This window comes from Loxodonta africana, chromosome 8 (genome assembly GCF_030014295.1).
Source record: "Loxodonta africana isolate mLoxAfr1 chromosome 8, mLoxAfr1.hap2, whole genome shotgun sequence".
NCBI classification, from domain to species: domain Eukaryota; kingdom Metazoa; phylum Chordata; class Mammalia; order Proboscidea; family Elephantidae; genus Loxodonta; species Loxodonta africana.
Genome location: NC_087349.1, coordinates 54746985 through 54770685, shown reverse-complemented (window position 1 = coordinate 54770685; position 23701 = coordinate 54746985). Strand labels below are relative to the sequence as shown.

The 23701-nt window shown below is 36.6% G+C and overlaps 1 protein-coding gene across 1 annotated transcript in view; it reads left to right on the top strand.

The window, feature by feature from the left end:
- The first annotated feature begins 230 nt into the window (after positions 1 to 230).
- SEMA3D (semaphorin 3D) overlaps positions 231 to 23701 on the top strand; it is a 184805-nt gene continuing 161334 nt past the window's right edge. Inside the window, exon 1 of the mRNA XM_064289934.1 lies at positions 231 to 765. Coding sequence (XP_064146004.1) covers positions 615 to 765 — 151 coding nt within the window. The 5' untranslated portion in view covers positions 231 to 614. The remainder of the gene's footprint in view (positions 766 to 23701) is intronic.

The following is a 23701-nucleotide window of genomic DNA, read 5'->3' as shown; positions in this document are numbered from 1 at the left end:
GTACCCTACATGGAATACTATAGGTTGCAGGTCGGGTGTGTATTGTTCTAGGCCTCATATCTCTACTGGTGTCTCTGACCTGATCATGTCCAATTACTCTAATTTTTCATAGACTTTTTTTTTTTTTTTTTTAGTCTATTAAGTCAGAAACAAGAGAGGAACTCCCTCAGAGTAACAACTTTTGACTGTGTCTTTGTCTGGGGATCTTGTCCTTGGTGGTAATACGGGGAGAGAGTAGACTTCTAACCAGTGTTCTTAGCTGACCAAATAATTCCTTCTGATATGTTACAGAAAGACTTGGTAATTTTCATTAAACAAAAACTTTAATAATGAAATCAATGTTAATTAACATTAATAGTTTAATTTTAATGGTGCATACATTTCTAAATCTTGGTAAGTCCAGTCCCAAGTTTTTTTACTTGGTTCTGAGTCATTTTGCCTTCAATAGTTTTATAAGAGCAAAACTAGAGGAGGAGAAATTACTTCCAAAAGTCTACATATATTCTGGAAATTACAATTTAGTAAACCTAGGAAAATCCACAAACTACTATGTTAATAGCTCTTTTTTTATTTTTTAGATTAACTCAACACTGAAAGAGAACATTGTTTTCATCATGAATGCCAAGAAAGAAAAAGACCTAAAGCCCAGTAGCCAAGATATTCACCTTTTTCATGGCTTGATGATTTTAAGCATGGCAATGCTCTTTCTTCCAGTTATTGGAACTTCTAAGCAAAATATTCCACGACTCAAGCTAACCTACAAAGGTAAATATGTACATTTTTTTCAGATTGTTTATTAAGATTTCTAATTGTCTCTTTTATCTACTGTGCTTCTTTTATTTAGAAATGTATGTTGACTTCAGTGAAATGTTTATAGTGTTGGCATTTGTTAATAAAAAAACTATTATAGAATGCAAAGTCCAATTATTTATTATATTTGTGGTAGAAAATAGATACCAAAACTGTTTACGTACACTTTTTAGCTCAGTATTTATAATGATCAACTACTGACTAACGTAATTAGGAAATTCGGTGTGCAAGTTGTAATCAGTTTAATATTAAAACAAATAAGGCCCTAAAAATAGAAAAAGGTTAACTAATTCCACATACAACAACACATTCCACACAGCTACTACTAATTATTTCATCCGTAGAGAGGATTTATTTTAATCATACTAAGTTATCGTCAAACAATTTTTAACACACAACAATACTTCTAAGGTCTCAAGTACATACATGCTTTCTTACTAAAAAAAAAAAAAAAAAAAAAAGACGTGGTCTTAAAATATAAAGAGATAAAAAAAACTAGTAATTGCAGCTTGCATCTCATATATATATATATATATATATATATATATATTTTGCCAAGCTTAATGCTCAAAGGTTCTCTTCTTTTTGTTTTTCTTTTCAATGATGTACTCTTGACTTCACTAATACCTTAAATAATGAAAGGAATGTAGGAAAAATCAGACTCCTTTATTCTGAATTTGGCAGGTAAAAATTATGCTGGCAGCTTTACTATTTTTTGATCTTTAAGACAACTTTTTTTTTTTTTAACTTATTTTCAACGCAAATTAAGTATCAATGATAAAAGCTATTTTGATGGCAAATGTAAGTGGAATTAGCACATTATACCAATTACACTTTCATATGCCGGTACTTGTTTGAAATTTATATCTCAAGTGGTAAAGATTTGATGGAACTTGGATGATCTTTCAATTTGTATATTCTTATATGTGTAGAAATCTTTTATAGAACTGTATTTATTAGTAATCAAGGATAAGATTTTATCTAGGAACATCAATCTCATTATGGAATATAACTTGTCAATATTGTATCTAAACAAGAATTAAAAGCTGGATTTGAGCGTAATCCTGTTCTTAATCATGGATTGATTCAATTTTCCATCTTTTCTCCAAATTTTTCTTGGTTTCACGTGAACATTAACACCTACAGTAAAGTACAGGCTACAAATAAAAAAGCAAAGCTAAGGTGTCTATGCATGTCAGAAGAACTAGTACTGGCCTATACTTTTTGCCATAAACAACTGTAAAACTGAACAAAACTATTTTCAGAATTTAGATACCAGGTAGCAAGAATGTGATACCTAACAGAAAGAAACCACCAAGACTTGGTAGAAACAGGAGATTTGTGAGCTGAGCAGAGATATTGTAGGTCAAAGAGTGCTGTGGGATATAAGGGCTCTGAAAAGCCAGAATGAAAAGACCTCACTCTTTGAAGACCTTGGACACTCAGTTGACACCCACAAAGGTCACACTTTAAGAGCAGGTCCACTCTATCCCTAAAGGGTACTTAGCCCACCCTAAAGAACTTAAAAATAATCCCCAAAAGGATCAAAGCTGATCTATCAGTCAATTAAATGTTTCCCAGAACAAATCTCAACCTTTTGTAAAGGAAGGAAAACAAAAACAGCAAGTTTCTTAATAATGCAGCATTCACAATGTCCAATCAAAAATTACTGGACGTGCAGGAAAACGTGACAATAACAAACAAAACATATAGTTAATAGAGAACAATCTAGAGATTATTTAGATGTTAAGTAAGCAGGCAAGGAATTTAAAGAAACTGTCATAAATACATTCAAGAAATTAAAGGAAAATACTATTAAAGTGTATATATACACAGTCTCAGCAGAGAAATAAAAGCTATATTTAAAAAGTTAAATCAAAATTTTAGAAATTAAAAGTATAATACCTGAAATTAAAAATTTGCTGGCTGGCTTTATCAACAGATTGGAGACGGAAGAGAAAATTTCAGTGAACCTATAGATAGAAAAAAAGGAATTATGCAATCTGAAGAATGCTTGTGGGTTTCTTATGTATCAATTTATAATCAACTTTGTTAGACCAAAGCCTTACCTACAAAGCTCTTTACATTCTTGGTCTTTCTTTGTGACTACTGTGAGATATTACCTTTAAGATTCTTAGAAGTTCTGTAGTTTAAAGAGAGCATCTTCAAAGTGATACTTTTTAGATTTTTGTTTTGGCAGTGATCCACTCCTAAGATCAAAGTATAATGTAGTTTTCTAATGCTGCATAATAAGCTAAAAAAAAAAAAAAACCAAACCCATTGACATCAAGTGGTTTCTAACTCATAGCGACCCTGTAGGACAGAGTAGAACTGTTCCATAGGGTTTCCAGGGAGCAGCTGGTGGAATCAAACTGCCTACTTTTTGGTTAGCAGCCTTAGCTCAAAGTAGGTCTTAACCACTTTGCCACCAAGACTCATGCTGCAGAATAAACCATTTGAAAACTTGGTGCCTTAAAAGAACAACAATCGCTTTATTATTTCTCACAGTTCCTGTGGGTCAGGAATTCTGGAAGGGCTCAACTGTGTGTTTCTGGCTTGTTCTGTCTGATGTCGATATAGAAAGATGTTCGCTACAGCTGGAACAATAAAGATCTTGAGCATTGACTGGCTGGTATCTCTCTCTCATGTAGTCTCAGAAAAAAACATTACCCTCAAGTCAATTCCAACTTAGAGAGACCCTCTAGGGCAGAGAAGAACTGTCCCATAGGGTTTCCAAGGAGCGGCTGGTGAATTCAAACTGCAGAACTTTTGATTAGCAACCCAGCTCTTAACCAATGAGCCATCAGGGCTCCCATGTAGTCTCAGGGTCTCTCTAAGTGATCCCTCCACATGGATAAGGAAGTTTGGGCTTCCTTAAGAACAGCTCAGGGCCTCAAATGTAAGTGTTCTAGCAACCAAGATGGAAGCTATATTGCCTTTCTGACCTGGCTACCAAAGTCATAGAGCATTATTTCCAGCATACTTTATTGGCTGGAAAGTCATAAAGGCTCAGTTTCAAGGGCAGAGGGCGTACACTCAATCTCTTGAGAGTAGTGTCAAAGTCATGTATAGGGAGAGCTTGTGGTATAGGGCATATTGTAGTAGACATCCTTGTAACATAAAGTCTGCCACAACTAGCTTCTATACAGTCTTTAGTTTTATGAAAGACATCTATGTAAATCAGTGGAGAAAGGAAATGATGTTGGAGTAAATTGATATTCATTCAGGAAAAAGATGAACCTCAATCCCTATCCCACACCATACACACACACACAAAAAAATTCAAAGTGAATTATAGACCCAAAAGTAAAAGCTACAATTATAAAGCATCTAGAAGAAAACACCCCATGTGTCTGTCAGTGTGTAGGACTGTGCCGGCTTGTGTGTTGCTGTGATGCTGGAAGCTATGCCACTGGTATTCAGATACCGGCAGGGTCACCCATGGAGGACAGGTTTCAGTTAAGCTTCCAGACTAAGACAGACTAGGAAGAAGGACCCAGCAGTCTACTTCTGAAAATCATTAGCCAGTGAAAACCTTATGAATAGCAGCAGAACACTGTCTGATATACTGCTGGAAGATGAGCCCCTCAGGCTGGAAGGCACTCAAAAGATGACTGGGGAAGAGCTCCCTCCTCAACTTAGAGTCGACCTTAATGATGTGGATGGAGTCAAGCTTTTGGGGCCTTCGTTTGCTTATGTGGCACGACTCAAAATGAGAAGAAACAGCTGCAAACATCCATTAATAATCGGATCCTAGAATGTGCGAAGTATGAATCTAGGAAAATTGGAAATCTTCAAAAATGAAATGGAACACATAAACATGGATATCCTAGGCATTAGTGAGCTGAAATGGACTGGCATTGGCCATTTTGAATCGGAAAATCATATAATCTACTATGCTGGGAATGACAACTCAAAGAGGAAAGGTGTTGGATTCATCGTCGAAAAGAACATTTCAAGATCTATCCTGAAGTACAACTCTGTCAGTGATAGATAATATCCATACGCCTACAAGGAAGACCAGTTAATACGACTATTATTCAAATTTACACACCAACCACTAGGGCCAAATATGAAGAAATAGAAGATTTTTATCAGCTGCTTCAGTCTGAAATTGATCGAACATGCAATCAAGATGCATTGATAGTTACTGGCAATTGGAATGCGAAAGTTAGAAACAAAGAAGAAGAATCAGTAGTTGGAAAATATGGCCTTGGTGATAGAAACAATGCCGGAGATAGAATGATAAAATTTTGCAAGACCAACGACTTCATTGCAAATACTTTCTTTCACCAACATAAACGGTGACTATACACACGGACCTCGCCAGGTGGAACACACAGAAATCAAATTGACTACATCTGTGGAAAGAGGCAATGGAAAAGCTCAATATCATCAGTCAGAACAAGGCCAGGGGCCGACTGTGGAACAGACCATCAATTGCTCATATGCAAGTTCAAGCTGAAATTGAAGAAAATCAGAGCAAGTCCACGAGAGCCAAAATATGACCTTGAGTATATCCCACCTGAATTTAGAGACCATCTGAAGAATAGATTTGACGCATTGAACTCTAGTGACCAAAGACCAGACGAGTTGTGGAATGACATCAAGGACATCATCCATGAAGAAAGCAAGAGGTCACTGAAAACAAAGAAAAGACCAAGATGAGTGTCAGAGGAGACCCTGAAACTTGCTCTTTAGCATCGATCAGCTAAAGCAAAAGGAAGAATTGATGAAGTAAAAGAACCGAACAGAAGATTTAAAAGGACCTCTTGAGAAGACAAAGTAAAGTATTATAATGACATGTGCAAAGAGCTGGAGATGGAAAACCAAAAGGGAAGAACACGCTCGGCGTTTCTCAAGCTGAAAGAACTGAAAAAAAAAATTCAAGCCTCGAGTTGCAATAGCGAAGGATTCCATGGGGAAAATATTAAATGACACAGGAAGCATCAAAAGAAGATGGAAGGAATACACAGAGTCATTATACCAAAAAGAATTAGTTGATATTCAACCATTTCAAGAGGTGGCACATGATCAGGAATCGATGCTACTGAAGGAAGAAGTCCAATTTGCTCTGAAGGCATTGGCGAAAAACAAGGCTCCAGGAATTGATGGAATATCAATTGAGATTTTTCGACAAACAGATGCAGCGCTGGAGGTGCTCACTTGTCTACGCCAAGAAATAAAGAGGACGGCTTCCTGGCCAACTGACTGGAAGAGATCCATATTTATGCCTATTTTCAAGAAAGGTGATCCAACCGAATGTGGAAATTATAGAACAACATCATTAATATAACACGCAAGCAAAATTTTGCTGAAAATCATGCAAAAACGGGTGCAGCAGTGTATCAACAGGGAAATTCCAGAAATTCAGGCCAGTTTCAGAAGAGGACGTGGGACCAGGGATATCATTGCTGATGTCAGATGGATCCTGGCTGAAAGCACAGAATACCAGAAAGATGTTTACCTGCGTTTTATTGACTATGCAAAGGCATTTGACTGTGTGGATCATAACAAACTATGGATAACGCTGCGAAAAACGGGAGTTCCAGAACACTTAATTGTGCTCATGAGGAACCTTTACATAGATTAAGAGGCAGTTGTTCGGACAGAACAAGGGGATACTGATTGGTTTAAAGTCAGGAAAGGTGTCCATCAGGGTTGTATTATTTCACCATACCTATTTAATCTGTATGGTGAACAAATAATACGAGAAACTGGACTATATGAAGAAGAAAGGGGCATCCGGATTGGAGGAAGACTCATTAACAACCTGCGTTATGCAGATGACACAACCTTGCTTGCTGAAAGTGAAGAGGACTTGAAGCACTTACTGATGAAGATCAAAGACCACAGGCTTCAGTATGGATTACACCTCAACATAAAGAAAACAAAAATCCTCACAACTGGGCCAGTGAGCAACATCATGATAAATGGAGAAAAGGTTGAAGTTGTCCAGGATTTCATCTTACTTGGATCCGCAATCAACAGCCGTGAAAGCAGCAGTCAAGAAATCAAAAGACACATTGCATTGGGCAAATCTGCTGCAGAGGACCTCTTCAAAGTGTTGAAGAGCAAAGATGTCACCCTGAAGACTAAGGTGCACCTGACCCAAGCCATGGTATTTTCAATCACATCATATGCATGTGAAAGCTGGACAATGAATAAGGAAGACCAAAGGAGAGTTGATGCCTTTGAGCTGTGGTGTTGGCAAAGAATATTGAATATACCATGGACTGCCAAAAGAACGAACAAATCTGTCTTGGAAGAAGTGCGGCCAGAATGCTCCTTAGAGGCAAGGATGGTGAGACTGTGTCTTACATACTTTGGACATGTTATCAGGAGGGACCAGTCCCTGGAGAAAGACATCATGCTTGGCAGAGTACAGGGTCAGTGGAAAAGAGGAAGACTCTCAACAAAGTGTATTGACACAGTGGCTACAACAATGAGCTCAAGCATAACAACTACTGTAAGGATGGCGCAGGACCGGGCAGTGTTTTGTTCTGTTGTGCATAGGGTCACTATGAGCTGGAACCGACTCGATGGCACCTAACAACATAACAACAACAGAAAAAAACATGGGAGAATATCTTTGCAACCTGGGAGTAAGCAAAGATTTCTTAAGGACACTGAAAACAATAACCACAAAATTTTTAAAAATTGTTAAATTATACCTGAGCAATATTTAAAAAAGATCTGCTCATTACCAGAGACTATTAATAAAGGAAATAGGTAAGCCACAAAATGTTCACAGAACATATCTGACAGAAGACTTGAATTAAGAATGTTTTTATAAGGCTCTCACTATGCAAAAAATAAAAAGATAAATGACCAAATTTATAAATGGGCATCATACATGAACAGACAGTTCTTCCACTCTTAAAGGAAGACATACAAATGGCCAATAAGCAAATGAAAAAATGGTAGACATCATTAGTTATCAGTTATTAGCTATCAAATTAATATCACAATGAAATATGCTTATACATCCACTCAAATTGCTAAAATTAAAAAACACTCATAATATCAAATATTAGCAAGTATGGAGTAGCACAAGCATGCAAATATTGCTGGTGGAAGTGTTCAATTGCATAAACACATTAGAAAATTATATTATTAATCTGAAGTTCTAGAACAGATAAAACTAATCTGTGATAAAAAAAAATTCAGAACACTTGTTGCTTTTATAGGGTTGTTGCTGTTAGGTGCCCTCATTTCAACTCATAGCGATCCTGTGTACAACAGAACGAAGCAGTGCCCAGTCTTGCGCCATCCTCACGGTCTTTGATCATCACGCTTGTAGGACAAGGGGGAGGATTAACTGGGAAGGAGCATGAGAGGAAACTTTCTCCAATGGTGGAGATGTTCCCCTATACCGATAGGGGTGTCGTATACCCAAGTGTATATAGATTTGTCACAACTTATCAAATTACACATTTAAAATATGTACTGTGAGTCAGGCACTGGTCTAAGACTAAGTGTGAATTATATCATTTCATCCTTAACACCACTCCATGAGGTGGGAATTGTCATCCCTTCCTCATATTTGAGGATTCCAAAGCACTGGGAGTTTGCGCAATTTGCCACAGTCACATGACTGAGTCCCTGCCTCAGCCCCAGGCAGCCTAGAACCTGGGCTCCTAACCCTGTCTCCCTAACTGTAGATATAATTAGTTCTTCACTGAGGCATTTACCTACAGAGTGAACTTTAAAGTTTAGGGAATATGATTATATAATTTCCAATTGTCAAAATTAAATGGCGTTGAAAAAGAGCGCATGCACTGTATAAGATTTCTGAGTGGCCAAAGGAGACCTACAGTCTTTTATGGGATTTTGTGCCTTTTGCTTAACTTGCAAAAAGAAAAAAAAATGTAGGCTGCCATTGTGATAATTTCTTTATAATGAAAATTTCATAGAAAAGTGATTCTAAACTATTAACTCAAATGTGATAAGATAATGATTAAGAATAGTGACTTATATGAATGTATGTTTTTTGGCCTGGAATCAACCCTATCAGGTTTATGATTTTAAGTTTTATTTAACTCTCGATACATTCTCACCCCTCTTAGCACCTAGTGTTTATGTAAGAGGAGAACTGGTGTAAGTGTTTGTTGGATTAAATGCAATAAACTCTACTCTTTGATGCTTCTTATATTCAGTGTAATTTCCAAATATTATTATATCTTAGTAGGTGTTTTAGCTTATCTACACTTCAAACACTGGTAACCAGTGGTAGAGATTGAGTGCAGGATAGGGATTATATAGGAATTATAGAAATCTTCTTACTGTCCACCCTGAATACACCTCCCCTATACACTCACACACACACAGATCCCTACTACCACCACATGGCTTTTAGTAGCCATTCATTTCCAGCTTGTATACTAATAATAGATTATTCATCTTTGCTATAAGAATTATTACACAATCTTTACCAGCTGTGAACACTACTCTTTCCAACCACAAAAAAGTGGGGTCCTTTTAGGAATCACTAATTGTTCAGAACTCTGAATTCTACATTTCCAATGAATTACCAAGAATTTCAACATTTTCAATATCTGCCTTTTGTATAGCATATCTAACTGTTTAAAAGGAAACTAGTAAAAATTCTGACTTAACAGTTTTTAAAGGTTCCCTGTCGATGTACTGCTACAACTGGTTTTGAATTGTCTTCAGCAAAATTTTACTTGTGTGTGATTTTACTTATTGTGAAATTGTTCAATAATTTCCACATTCTCTTAGATCACCTTTCTTTGGAATGGGTACAAATATGGATTTCCTTTAGTCTGTTGTCCAGGAGGCTGTCTTCCAAATTTCTTGGTATAGATGTGTGAGCACTTCCAGCATTACATCCATTTGTTGAAACATCTCAATTGGTACTCCGTCAATTCCTGGAGATTTGTTATTTGCCAATACCTTCAGTGAGCCTTGAACTTCTTTCAAAATGGTTACAGCAGTACATGGACAGGGAACTGCCAGAAATTCAAGCTAATGTCAGATGGATCTTCACCAAAAGCAGAGAATACTAGAAAGATGTTTATCTGTGTTTTATTAACTATGCAAAGGCATTCCACTATGTGGATCATAATAAGTTATGGTTAACATTGTGTAGAATGGTAATTTCAGAACACTTAATTGCTCTCATGTAGAAACTGTACATAGACCAAAAGGCAGTTGTTCAAACAGAACAAGGGGATACTGTGTGGTTTAAAATCAGGAAAGGTGTGCATCAGGATTGTATTCTTTCACCATACTTATTCGATATGTATGCTGAGCAAATAATTCGAGAAGCTGGACTATACAAAGAAGAACATGGCATCAGGATCGGAGGAAGACTCATTAACAACCCCCGATATGCAGATGGCACAACATTGCTTGGGGAAAGGGAAGAGCTTACTGATAAAGATCAAAGACTACAGCCTTCAGTATGGATTACACTTCAACATAAAGAAAACAAAAATCCTCACAACTGGACCAATAAGTAACACCAAAATAAATGGAAAAAAGTTTGAAGTTGTCAGGGTTTTGTTTTACATGGCTCCACAATCAATGCCCATGGAAGCAGCAGTCAAGAAATCAAATAACGTATTGCATTGGGCAAATCTGCTGAAAAGATCTCTTTATTGTGTTAAAAAAAAACAAAGATGTCACTTTAAGGACTAAGGTGTGCCTGAAACAAGCCATAGTATTTTCAATAGCCTCATATGCATGCAAAAGCTGGATAATGAAAGAAGAATTGATGCCTTTGAAATATGGTATTGGGGAAGAATATTGAATACACCATGGACTGCCAGAAGAACAAAAAAATCTGTCTTGGAAGAAGTGCAACCAGAATGCTCCTTGGAAGGAAGGGTGGCGAGATTTTGTCACATGTACTTTGGACATATTATGAGGAGGGAACAGTCCCTGAAGAAAAGCATCGTCTTGGTAAAGTAGAGTGTCACCAAAAAAAGAGGAAGACCCTTACTGAGATGGACTAACAAAGTGGCTGCAAAACTGTGCTGAAATATAGTAATGTTTGTGAGGATGGTGCAGGAGTGGGAAGTGTTTTGTTCTGTTGTACATAAGGTTTTTATGTGTCAGAACCGACTCGATGGCACCTGACAACCTAACAACAATAAGGTGGCCTATTTCTGAATTACAGTCCCTGGGTGATGCAAAAGGTTAAATATTTGGCTTGTAACCAAAAGATTGGGGGATGGAGTCCACCCAAAGTCATCTCATACAAAAGGCCCACCACTCAACTTCTTGAAAAATCAGCCATTGAAAACCCTATGGAGTACAGTTCTACCCTCATATACATAAGGTTGCCCTCAGTTGGAATTGACTTGATGGCAGCTGCTTTTTGTTGTTGTTGTTGTTGTTTTCCTGAATTAAAAATTTAAAAAAAACTGATGACAGATATTGTTGTTAATTTGAAGTTATGGTGAGAAAAATTTGCTCATAGATCACATTAATACTTCTAATATAAGAACCATAAGGATCCCTTGGCATTTCCAGTTTTTCTTTTATGACTCTGACCAATGAATTGAAATAGCCATGCTTTTCAAGGTGTTGAACACAGACAGGGCAGTTAGGGTCGGTAGAGTTAGATACTTGAAAGACCTGCAAGATAATTTTGAGTGATTTTTTAAAGGCCAACACTTAAATAGTATTAAGAGAGTATAGAAGTTCCTGTTGAGCACTAAAACATTGGTAAAAGGTGAGGTAGAAGGTAACCTGCCCTGCTGCACCATAGCCGAGTGACTGGCCCTGCTCATTGGATGAGGAGGTGAAAAACACAAGTAACCCAATTAAAAAAATGGGCAAAGGAAATGAATAGACACTTCATCAAAGAAGACATTCAAGTGGCCAACAGACACACAAGCAAATGCTCGTGATCACTAGCCATTAGAGAAATGCAAATCAAAACTGCAATGAGATACCGTCTCACCCTGGCATTACTGGCAATAAAAAAATAAAAAATGTTGGCGAGGCTGTGGGGAGATTGGAACTTTTACACACTGCTGGTAGGAATGCAAAATGATACAACCATTTTGGAAAATGATATGACGCTTCTTTAAAAAACTAGAAATAGAAATATCGTATGATCCAGCAATCCCACTCTTGGGAATATGTCCTAGAGAAATAAGAGTCATCACACGAATAGACGTATGCACACCCATGTTCACTGCAACATTGTTCACAATAGCAAAAAGATGGAAACAACCTAGATGCCCATCAACAGACGAATGGATGAACAAACTGTGGTACATACACACAATGGAGTATTACACAGCAATAAAGAACAGGGACGAATCTGTGAGGCATCTCATAACATGGATGAATCTGTAGGGCATTGTGCTGAGTGAATTTAGTCAATCACAAAAGGACAAATATTGTACGAGACCACTACTGTAAAAACTCATGAAAAGGTTTACATTTAAAAACAAACAATCTTTAATGGTTATGAGGGAGGGGAGGAGTGGGTATGGAAAAACACTTAATAGACAATAGATAAGTGGAAACTTTAGTGAAGGGTAAGACAGTACAGAATACTGGGGAAGCCAGCACAACCTATACAAGTCAAGGTCATGGTAGCTCCATAGACAAGTCCAAACTCCCTGAGGGACCGAATTTCTGGGCTGAGGGCTGCGGGGACCATGGTCTCAGGGAACATCTAGCTCAATTGGCATAACATAGTTTATAAAGAAAATGTTCCACATTCTACTTTGGTGAGTAGCCTCTGTGGTCTTAAAAGCCTGTGAGCAGCCATCTAGGATACTCCACTGGTAGACTCAAGAGAAAGATTAGTCCAAAGGACCAACGGACCACATCTACCATGGCTTCCTCCAGACTGGGTCCAGTATATCTAGATGGTGTCCGGCTACCACCACTGACTGCTCTGACAGGGATCCCAATATAGGATCCCAGACAGAACTGCAGAAAAATGTAGAATAAAATTCTAACTCAAAAAGAAAGACCAGACATGCTGGCCTGACAGAGATTGGAGAAACCCTGAGAGTATGGCCCCTGGACACCCTCTCAGCTTAGTAATGGGGTCACTCCTGAGGTTCACCCTTCAGCCAAAGATTGAACAGGCCCATGGAACAAAACAAGACTAAAGGGGCTCACCAGCCCTCGGGCAGGGACTGGAAGCCAGGAGGGAACAGGAAAGCTGGTAATAGGGAACCCAGGGTTCAGAAGGGAGTGTTGACATGTTGTGAAGTTGTTAACCAGCGTCATACAACAATGTGTGTACTAACTGTTTGATGAGAAACTAGTTTGTTCGGTAAACTTTTGTCTAACGTACAATAAAAAAAAGAGAAAAAAGAAAATCAGCCAGTCTGAAAAATTCATTTTATTTAAAAAAATATTATCATGGGCACACAATCAGTTTTACTTTCCTTGCTTTCCATGATTTAAGGGGCTGAACACAGACAGGGCAGTTAGGGTCAGTAGGGTTAGCTACTTGAAAGAGCTGCAAGATAATTTTGAGGGATTTTTTAAAGGCCAACAGAAATTATATGTATATATATATATATATATAAAATATATATATATAAAGATATAAAGAACCAAACCTGTTCTTTATATATATATATATATATATATATATATATATATATATATAAAGAACCAAAATATATATATATATAAAGAACCAAACCTGTTGCCGTCGAGCCAATTCCAACTCATAGCGACCCTATAGGGCAGAGTAGAACTGCCCAACAGAGTTTCCAAGGAGTGCCTGGAAGATTTGAACTGCTGACCTTTTGGTTAACAGCCTTAGTGCTTTGCCACTATGCCACCAGTGTTTCCAAAGAATGCTCTTTGATAAAGATTTAGCTTTGAATGCCTGAATCTACAGGAGCTTGCTTGGTTCAATTGTTGTGTAAAGAGATTTTCCTTCAGTTGCATGTTTTGAATTCCTGCATATTTATGGATACCAAATGTATTTCTTGAGTAACAAGTAAAGAATCCTGGAGGTCAAGATGTTCTATATTTCTGGATTTTGTGTTAAAAGATTAATACATATATTGTGCCCTACAAACTGAGCTTCTCTCAGTCACTTCTAGAGTTCGTACTGCGGTTGTAGTAAAAATAACTTTTGAAAGATGGCTTACTTCAATCTCATAATAAACATTTTCTATTCATAATAACAAAAGATCTTATATGGACTAGGGATATTTATACCCAGAAATCATTTATCTCTATAATGTTTTTGTTTGGTAAACTCTAAAAGATGAGGTAAATAACATAGCTAAAGGGTAAATGAACACAAACTTTGATAAGGAAAAACTAAAGTATACCAATATGCAAAGATTTATCCCTTAAAATGAGCTATAGTTTCTCTCTCTCTCTCTTTTTTTTTTTTTTCCTGCACAATCTCCCTGTCCTTATTTTCCTTTCCTGTTTTAGTATTAACTTACGTTTGAAGGGCTAATGTTGGCAAAGCAGGTATGTATGTTTTCTTTCAACCTTAATACACTCTTCTGTGCCTAACAAAAGTCTTGTCATCTCAAAGAATCACAGTAAGCTTACAAAGAACAGCTAGTCAATACTGAACCCTCACACCTTAAGACAAGAGTAAAGAAAGTAGCTCACCTAGGAGTTCCCATATGTTCACCTTTCCTACAAATATATACTGAATAGCCACTATGTACCAGGCACTGTCCCAAGCTGGAGAAAACTCATTGTCCACTTTGAACTTATTTTCCAGACCCAAACAATCCAAACCCACTGTAGTTGGGTCGATTCTGACTCATGTGAGTGTATTAGACAGAGGAGAACTGCACCATACCGTTTCCTCGGAGTGCCTGGTAGATTCGAACCGCCCATCTTTTGCTTAGCAGCTGTAGCTTTTAACCACTACGCCACTAGGGTTCCCATTTTCCAGACAGAGAGGCAGAAAACCAGCAGGTAAACAAATAACTATCATTTCAAGTAGTGATAAGTACTACTATGAAGGATATAAAACAAGAGAGTGACTAGGTCCAGGTACCACACTTGTTACTTTATCAAACTTAAGGGTTTTACAACACCCTGAAGACTATTGTTTTTAATGCATGTTTTGTAGATAAGGAACTGGCGGCTTGAGCCTGAATGACTTGTCCAAAAGTAAGAAGCAGTTAAGTGGCAGAACCAAGTTGTATGTTTACCTCTGTTTGATTCAAGACCTCTGCTCTCCCCGCCTCTTGTGCCATTGAGGGAAGTATTACATATTCAGGAACACAAAAATCAAGATACAAAAATAATACAAGGTTCTTCCATTACTCCTTTGACAGCACGCTGTTTGCGGTAACTCCCAGTAGTAGTTACAATCTGAAGTGGGCATTTTTTGTTGTCACATCAATGGGAAAAGAAGATGGCCTGCTCTCACTCCCACTATGCATCTAGTGAATAAACCTTATCAATCTTATCGTGATATTTCCAATATGATGTTTTCTATAAAGCAGGTAGTTGATGGTTTAATTTTGTTGGTTATGCTATACTTGAAAGGACTCACATGGTTTCCCAAGCCTATTTTCTCTGAACTAAGGTTGTTGCAATTGGGCTTGGATATGTTTAATATTGAAGAGTTCAAGGATAATTTTATTGTTTATGTGAAATTAACTGTAAGCAGTTAATTACAATAGTTTCTGAATGCTTACTATGTGCCATTCTTTGTTTAAGTGATTATGGAATATATTAGCAAATAGAAGAGACAAAAATCCCTGCGCATAGAAGATGGTAAGTACTATGGAGAAAATTTATCAGGAAAGTAAGCTAGAGAGTAGTCGGGTGGGGTAGTAAAATATGGTAGTCAAAGAAAAGCCATGTTTTCACAAATAGTTAAAGTGTTACTCTAGCAAGTCATTCAGTCACTTGAGAGAGGAATGTTTGTGGCAGAAAGAACATAACATGCAAAGGCCCTGAGGTAAGAATGTGCCTGTCATGTTTAAGAATCCTAAAGAAAGACCAAAAACCCAGTACTGTCGAGTTGATTCTGACTCATAGCGACCCTATAGGACAGAGTAGAACTACCCGGTAGAGTTTCCAAGGAGTGCCTGGCAGATTCAAACTGCTGACCCTTTGGTTAGCAGCCATAGCACTTAACCATTACGCCACCAGGCTTTCCCTTAAAGACAGTATGGCTAAAACAGAGTGAGCAAAGGAGGAAGAAGGTTGTCTCAGAGAGTTAAAAGGAGGACAGTGATTAAATCTTTCCCTTGTAGATTGACTTTTATTCTGATTATGTATGAGAATACAGTGTAGAATTTTGAGCACATAATTAAGATAATCTGACTTTTATTGTAGAAGAATCACTCTAGTTTCTGTGTTGAAAATACACCAAAAGAGAGTGAACAGGGAAATAAGGAGTCAAATTATAAGGTTATCGTAATAATGCAGGTGATAAAAAATAATCCACTGGCCAGAGTGGTAGCAGTGGAGGTAGGAAAAGAGGATATGAAGGTTGAGCCAACAGAATCTGCTGATGGACTGGATATGAAGTGAGAAATAGAGAAGTCAAATGCGACCCCATGTTTTTTTTGAGAAAGGATGAAGTTACTAATAATTAAAATGGTGAAGACTTTGAAAGAAATAGATTTTGGGGGAAGATCAAGAGTTGAACTTTGGACATGTTTTGTGAAGCCTATTAAATTTCCAAATGAGATTTCAAGAAGGCATTTGAGTATATGAGTACAGAGTTCATGGGAGATGTCAGCTAGAGATAGAAATCTGGCAGTTAGCATATAGAAATTTTTAAAGCCACAAGACTCTATGAGCTCATGAGAAGAAGGAAAAGAATTCATAGGATACTCTCAAGTCAGGAAATCTGAGAAAGATTGAACGATCAACAAAAGGAACTGATAAGGAAAGCTTGGACATGTAGGAGGAAAATCGTGGATCGTAAACCAAAAGTCAAATGAAGAAAGTAATTTAAAGAGAAAGGGATGGTTATCAGTGTCAAACTCAGCTAATAAGTCAGGACAGATGAGGACTGAATATTATCCATTGGGTTTAGCCACTAAGGGGTCATTGTCGACCTTAGTAAGAGCAGTGTCTTTGAGTGGTGGTAGCCAAAGCTCAGTTGGAGTGGGTTCATGAGATCATGAGCTGAGAGACGTGAGACAGTGACTCTAGATAATTTTTTCAAGGAGTTTTTGTACAATAGGGACATGGGGAAGTAGCTGGAGAGGAAGTGAGATCAAAAGACTTGTTTTCTATGGGAGAAATAGGCTTGTTTTCTATGGGAGAAGTAACAGTATAGTTATATGCTAATTGGATAACCTAAAAAAACAAAAACCAAACCCATTGCCGTTGAGTCGATTCTAACTCATAGAGACCCTATAGGACAGAGTAGAACTGTCCCATAGAGTTTCCAAGGAGTGCCTGGTGGATTTGAACTGCTGACCTTTTGGTTAGCATCATAGCTCTTAACCACTATGCTACCAGGGTTTCCTGGAATAATCTAGGAGACGAATAACTGAGGATACTGAAGATATGCAGGATAATATTTATTTCCTTAAGAACAGGCTACTTTTAGGACTTATACTGTTTAAAGTGGCTTAGCTTCCATATGCTGCCATCTTGTTCATTAATATTACTGTCTAGACAGAAAAAGACGTTAAACAGATACAAAACCATGTTCAAGGAGAAATACGTTCAGTATGATATAGTGATACAGATTTTAAGCACTGTATGTATTTAGAAGATTAATATTTGAGGATTTAGAAACAAAACCCCAGAAAGACTGAATAATAACCCTGGGGTTGCATAAGTAAATAATGAAAAAAACTGATGATCAGATCCATGCGTCAGCTTTTCAGTTCAGCAGTGTGTGCACTACAACTTGACAGTACCCAAGCCTATTATTTAATTAAAATATCTTTAATACTATATGTGGAGCACTGTTCTAATTATTATTCATCTGTGGAGATTTGCAAGGTGGTATAAGTTGTGCAATAATATTAAGTAACATTTGATGTAATATTGCCATAAAAGTGGCATACAGGAAGTGTTCCTGGAATTAAAATGATATAATAACCTCTGGGATCTACAGTGGTCTATAATGTTCCTCCTGGCCAGGGTAGAGGAGAGGTAGGCCTTGAGACACAAGTGGGCTTTGGTTATGCATAAATGTGGAAGGGGCTTTAAGGAGGGACAGTGTTTCAGTAAAGGCAATTTTTTACTAGGATTAAACCTATTTGTTGGTTGAAAAGTTCTTTGAACCAATCATATGCAGTTGGTTTACTCCTGTGTAAATTATAGAGGAGATAAAAATTTTTACGTGCGGTTGCTTGTTTTAAAGCATCACTTATCTAAATTTGGTTCTAATTCCTTGAGTTTTGTAAAAGGAATTTTTACAGTGAGATTGTTTCAATATATGTATATAAATATGAAGTTAAGGACAGTTTTAAATAGAATGTCATTGGATTTTTTTAACAGAACGTTTGACAAATGCCTCTCTGTTTCTTAAAAACTAATAATATAAATTTTTGATTTTTGTAAGAGTCGTTTAAACAGACTGCTTTAATCCTATTAATTCAAAAGAGGCATAAATTTGAACTAAAGTGCTTTTCACTTATAAAAATGATAGTCATAAAACGGTTTATTTGACTAAAGCCACACTGAGCTAGACACAGTCTAGAAACTAAGATAAATATTTCAGTAATCCCAATGGAATGGTGAAATGGAAGAAGCAATAGAAATGAACTTGTCTTCTGGTATATCCAGTGGAAACATAAGTGAGCTGTTTTTAAAAGAACCTCGTTTTCTAATTAATGCTAAATCTTAAAATATAAAATATAGCTGTAATGGCTGATAGGGCTTAGAGTTGGAAGACCTAGAAAGGTTTCAGTTTTTTCTCTAATAAATGCTGTCAATGCATCCTTAGAGAAATTGCTTGTTCTTTCTGAGACTAGGTTTTCTTATCTGAAAATTAGTGATAATGATTGTGGTTCTTCTTGAGGATCAAATTACCAAATATATGGAAAAGCTCCTTGTAGATTATAAAGCACAAAATGGATGTTGTGACAGACTTCAAAGAAGGGCCAAACATTATATATTTCTTTACTAAATGAGATAAGATATAAAGAAAATTGAATTTCTTTAAAATGTAATTATACTTAGGAATCTTGGATAGGATTTTTACTGCTTCAGATAACAGAAAATGTACTTGAAATGAAAGCCTATAGTAAACTGTAACTTGTCATCTTTGCATCTTCCTTCCGGCTTAATGCATACTAAGTGAATGTAGTTCCTTTGAGTGGTGGTAGCCAAAGCTCAGTTGCAGTGGGTGTGATAAAACTGCTGGGGAATTAAGTTGATATGTCATTGGTTTAAACAAAACAAGTTGTCCATCATTTCTGGAAATTTAAGAATAAGTTAATTATGGTTGTGCAGACGTGACCAATTGAGAATTGTAAATGAAAAACAATAATAATTTGACCACCTTGAATAAATTAAAACATGCCATGAATAAATAGTTGGAGAGAAACTCTAGTGTGGGAGAGGAAGGAAAGAACCCAGCTCTTCAATGTAACAAGCTGAGGACAATGGAGCCACAGTGTTCTTAAGCCTTTCTACTCCAAGAGTGGTCCAAGAACCAGTAGCTTCTGCATCACCTGAGAGCTCGTAGGAAATCCAGAATCTTGTGCCCCATCACAGGCCTTTCAAATGAGAATCTACAAGATTTCTGGGTGATTTGAAGGAATATTAAAGCCTCAGAAGATTGATCCAGGTGTTTTGTTTGTACCCTCCTCATTTCCCCCCCCCCACCACCCTCAGAATCATGATGAGATCACAAGAGAAATCCCTTGTGGTTACAAAGCATTAGGCCCACAGTTGAGTCTCCAAATGGTACATTAACTTCTCTAAATTATTAATAAGGTTGTAATAAATTCTGATTTAGGTGAAAGGTAGATAAACCAAAGTCAATAAGAATCTCTAGTTTGAAAAGTCATTAGCTAATTATTCTTATGCACAAGAAGTGGTGCCAGATGTTGCTGAATTATAGCAGTGATTTCGATATTATTCTTATCTGCAAGGAGCTTCTAGTCTTTTTAAGGTATAAAATAAGTATGCAAAATAACTGCAAAAATATTAATGCCATGGGATTAGTGTAAATAAAACTATGTTTAAAAGAATTTAGCAGGAAATGATATGTAAACTTGAACTTTGAGCACTAGGTGAAGCCTAGAGTTTAGTGAAAGAAGTAAATGTTGTCACTAGAGGATTTTGATCATGCAATGGACCTAACTTAATTGTGATTTAGGTGTGTGGGGTGGGGTGGAATAAGCTTCAAGTGCAAGGAATCATAGAGTGGGGAAGACATAGAACAAGACCATTAATAGTAATTTAGACAGGTAGTAATATGGATCTTCGGTGGTCTAGCAATATGAATAGATATTTGAGAGTAGACAATAGAAAATTTGAATGATAGAATCTATAATGCTTTAAATTTAGCTGGATGTTAGTGTGAAGGAAATGAGTTGAGCTTGGAGGGTCCAATTATTTAAATTATCTAAATGGAAGGAAGAAGAGTAAGGAAATAAGGAAGAAACACTGAAAATATCCCTGAAATGTTGAGCCTGGGGACTAGGTTATGTCATTAAGAGAATAAGCAGAGTCAGTAGGATGAGATCGTCGGGTAGAAGGACTACAATATTCTGAACTGAGACTTGAGAGAGACAGTGGGGTTTTAAGTGTCTAGTTTGAAGCCATCAGCAGAGAGGTAACGATTTATGAGATTTCTTTTCTCATGGGCTAGAAAATGTAAATAGAAAGTAGGGATGAGAACAGTGTCTCAATTCCTGTGCCCAATATACTATCTGAAATTCAAGTGACCAGTGTTCCCCAACTGCATTTTTTAGTCTCCCTTTTGGAAATTGTCCAAATTCTGATGCAAAGTCTGTGCACACAGCTACCAAAGATTATACACCTTAGGCTGGTGGTTGTAAGATCATACTTTGGTGAAAACCTAATTGAAATCTGTTTGTTGCCAATGAAAAACCAAACTGAATCAATGACCATTAACTTTGAGATCAGATGTCACATTGATAAATGGAAAAAAAAAAAAACATAATAGGGCCTATTAGTTTAAATTTTATAGTAGCAGGAATGAGGATGTGATCTGAACAACTTCCCAGAAAATTAGAAAGCACATTCAAAGGCTTGGGGATATGGATAACATAAGACGTATCAATAGTGACTTTGTAAGCTGGGAGATAGTTGCAGAAATGCCTCAGTTCTCTGTGGGTAAATGATTTTCAACCTAGAATCCTATAGCCACCCTAACTCACAATGAAGTATCAAGGCAAATAAGAGATATTTTCAAACATGGAAATCTTCAAAAATTTAAGGAAGCTTCTGGAGATTGTGTTCCACCAAAATAAGGAAATAACTCAAAAGGGAAGAAATCATGGGGTCCCTGGGAGAAGACATCCTTATAGGAGAGAGGTGAAAGGAAGTTTGAGAAAGTTGTTCCCTAAGCCAGAGAGTAGCAAGACCCCAGAAGAGGTAGAAGGGCCATAGGAGAGACGTTTCTAGGGAGAAAAAAAAAAAATCTGACAGTTTCATTTGATAATTTTATTTAAGAGTCATTTTTCAGAAAGAGTTGGAAGACTGGACCATAATCCTAAGGAAAACTAAGCAAATGCCACTACTAGAAAATTATTAACAAAAAGGAAATTTTTTTTAATAAAGTAAATATAAGCAGAAAACACTACCTTTCTAAGAAGGAAAGAATATTTACATTGCCATATCAATGGAATTTCTGAATACAGTTTTAGTAAAAACTGACATTATGATAGTGAGAGTTTGGTTGGAGGAAAAGAGTGGTCATAAAAGAGCTAAAATTCTCAACTACCGTAAATAGGAATTCAATGGCAATATATAAAAATATTGTTTTTTTTAAGTAGCATATACATATTATTTAGAAGTAGGGGAATATACACAAAATAAATGACTGAATATATATTATCAGCGCTAGATCATGGGGGATGGAGAATGAAAGAGGAGACAGACGGGTTTTTATATGCCTTTTAACATTATTTTTTTGATCTGCGTACACTTACATTTGACTACTGTAATTAAATTTTAAAAGTAATATTGTTATATGGTAATATTTTCTTTTAAGTTATTGTACTAGCCACTATTTGCTGTGTAAGTTAATTTGTGGTGATCTTATCTTCAGGAGCCATTTATTGTCGTATTTGTCTTGCTATTAGAGGGGGAATAGTATGTTGTTATATTAAGATGTTGTGTTAAAAATGTATATTCACATACTTGATTGAAATCAAACCCAGGTTCATTTGACACATAGGTGTTTTGAATTTTAACAGTTCTGGAAATTTGAAAGTGTGAATATCTTGAAGGAGTTAAGAAAACACTTCTCAAACTAGAATAAATCTTCCTCAGAATTATCCACTCAGCTATTTCTGAGAAAGTTTACTCTATCATGGCATTGTTCTTCTGGAAATGTACTAGATATTTATGATGCTAACCTTATATTATAGGTCAGTATGCAAAATTATCGTAGCAAATATTTTGAGACTTTAAAAGCACTCATTCTTACCCAAAGTGAGAATTTGAAAGGACTCGTAGTTTTAAATGAGGGATTATATGCAGCATCCACTATTGCAAGCTGGCCAAATAAGAATAAACCTGTGATTTAAAACCATGGATATAGATGAAAATGTGACAGTGTAAAATTGCCACACTCCTACTCTACATCCTGGCCTGGCAAGAACATATATACGATGATTTAATAGGGCTCTATTCTCTTCTAATTTATATTTCCCTATATGAGATCATCATCTGATTTATTATTGACATAGATAATATTCTAAAATCTAATGAACAGAATGACCTCCAACATGAAAATTTGATTTTTTTTTCTGGTTTGGCCTTGCATTTGCAAGACCAGTTAGCATTAGATTTTTCAACTAGAGAAATACAATAATAATGTGATATATGCCTATAATTTCAAAGCAGTATTTTGTAGGAATTTTAGGTTTCACGAATAGTCTTTCTTTATATAATTCGTATTGTTTGAGCAGTTAGCTATGAAGATTAAACCTCATAAACAGAGAATAACCAGAATTTTTGTGTAGGAGGAATTATCTTGATAGTCAAAATCTTTTCATATGATATCAATCCTCAGAAAACTGGAAACTAGTTGGGACCAATTTAAGATGAGTTAATTTTCCTAAGCGTCCCTGAGTGGCACAAATGATTCAGTGACCCACTACTAGACTAAAGGTTGGTGGTTTGAACCCACCCAGCTATATCTAGGAAGGCAGACCTGGTGTTCTTCTTTGAAAAGTCACAGCATTGAAAACCCTATGGAACAGTTCTACTCTGCACACATAAGGTCACCATGAGTCAGAGGCAAACTGATGGCAACTAACAGTAACAATTTTCCTAAAGTTGAATCCAAGGAAGAATCCATGCCTCTTCTTGGAGCATAGGCTGGAGAAATGCACAAGTCTACAGGGAGCCAAAGGAACTCAGTAACTCACATTAGGGATTAATTTTCATTTTTGAATGAACGGAGTTGATCCCTTTGCTGAATTCCTGACACAAATTAAGAACAAGTTTTTTTATTGGGAGTGGTTTGATATCTGTAATGGCTAAAGTCATACATCAACTTGGCTAGGCCATGATTCCCAGTATTGTGTGGTTGTCCTCTATTTTGTGATCTGATGTAATTATCCTCTGTTTTGTGATATTATGTAATTATACTCCATTTTATGTGTTGTAAATCCTAACCTCTATATGTTAATGAGGCAGGATTAGTGTGGGGTGTGTCTTGAGTCATAGCCTTACAAGAGGGTGTGACTCAAATCATACCCTTACTCAAGTCACACTGTTACTCAAGTCGCATTCTTACTCTGATACATGGGTTTTTGGAACCTGCACCCAA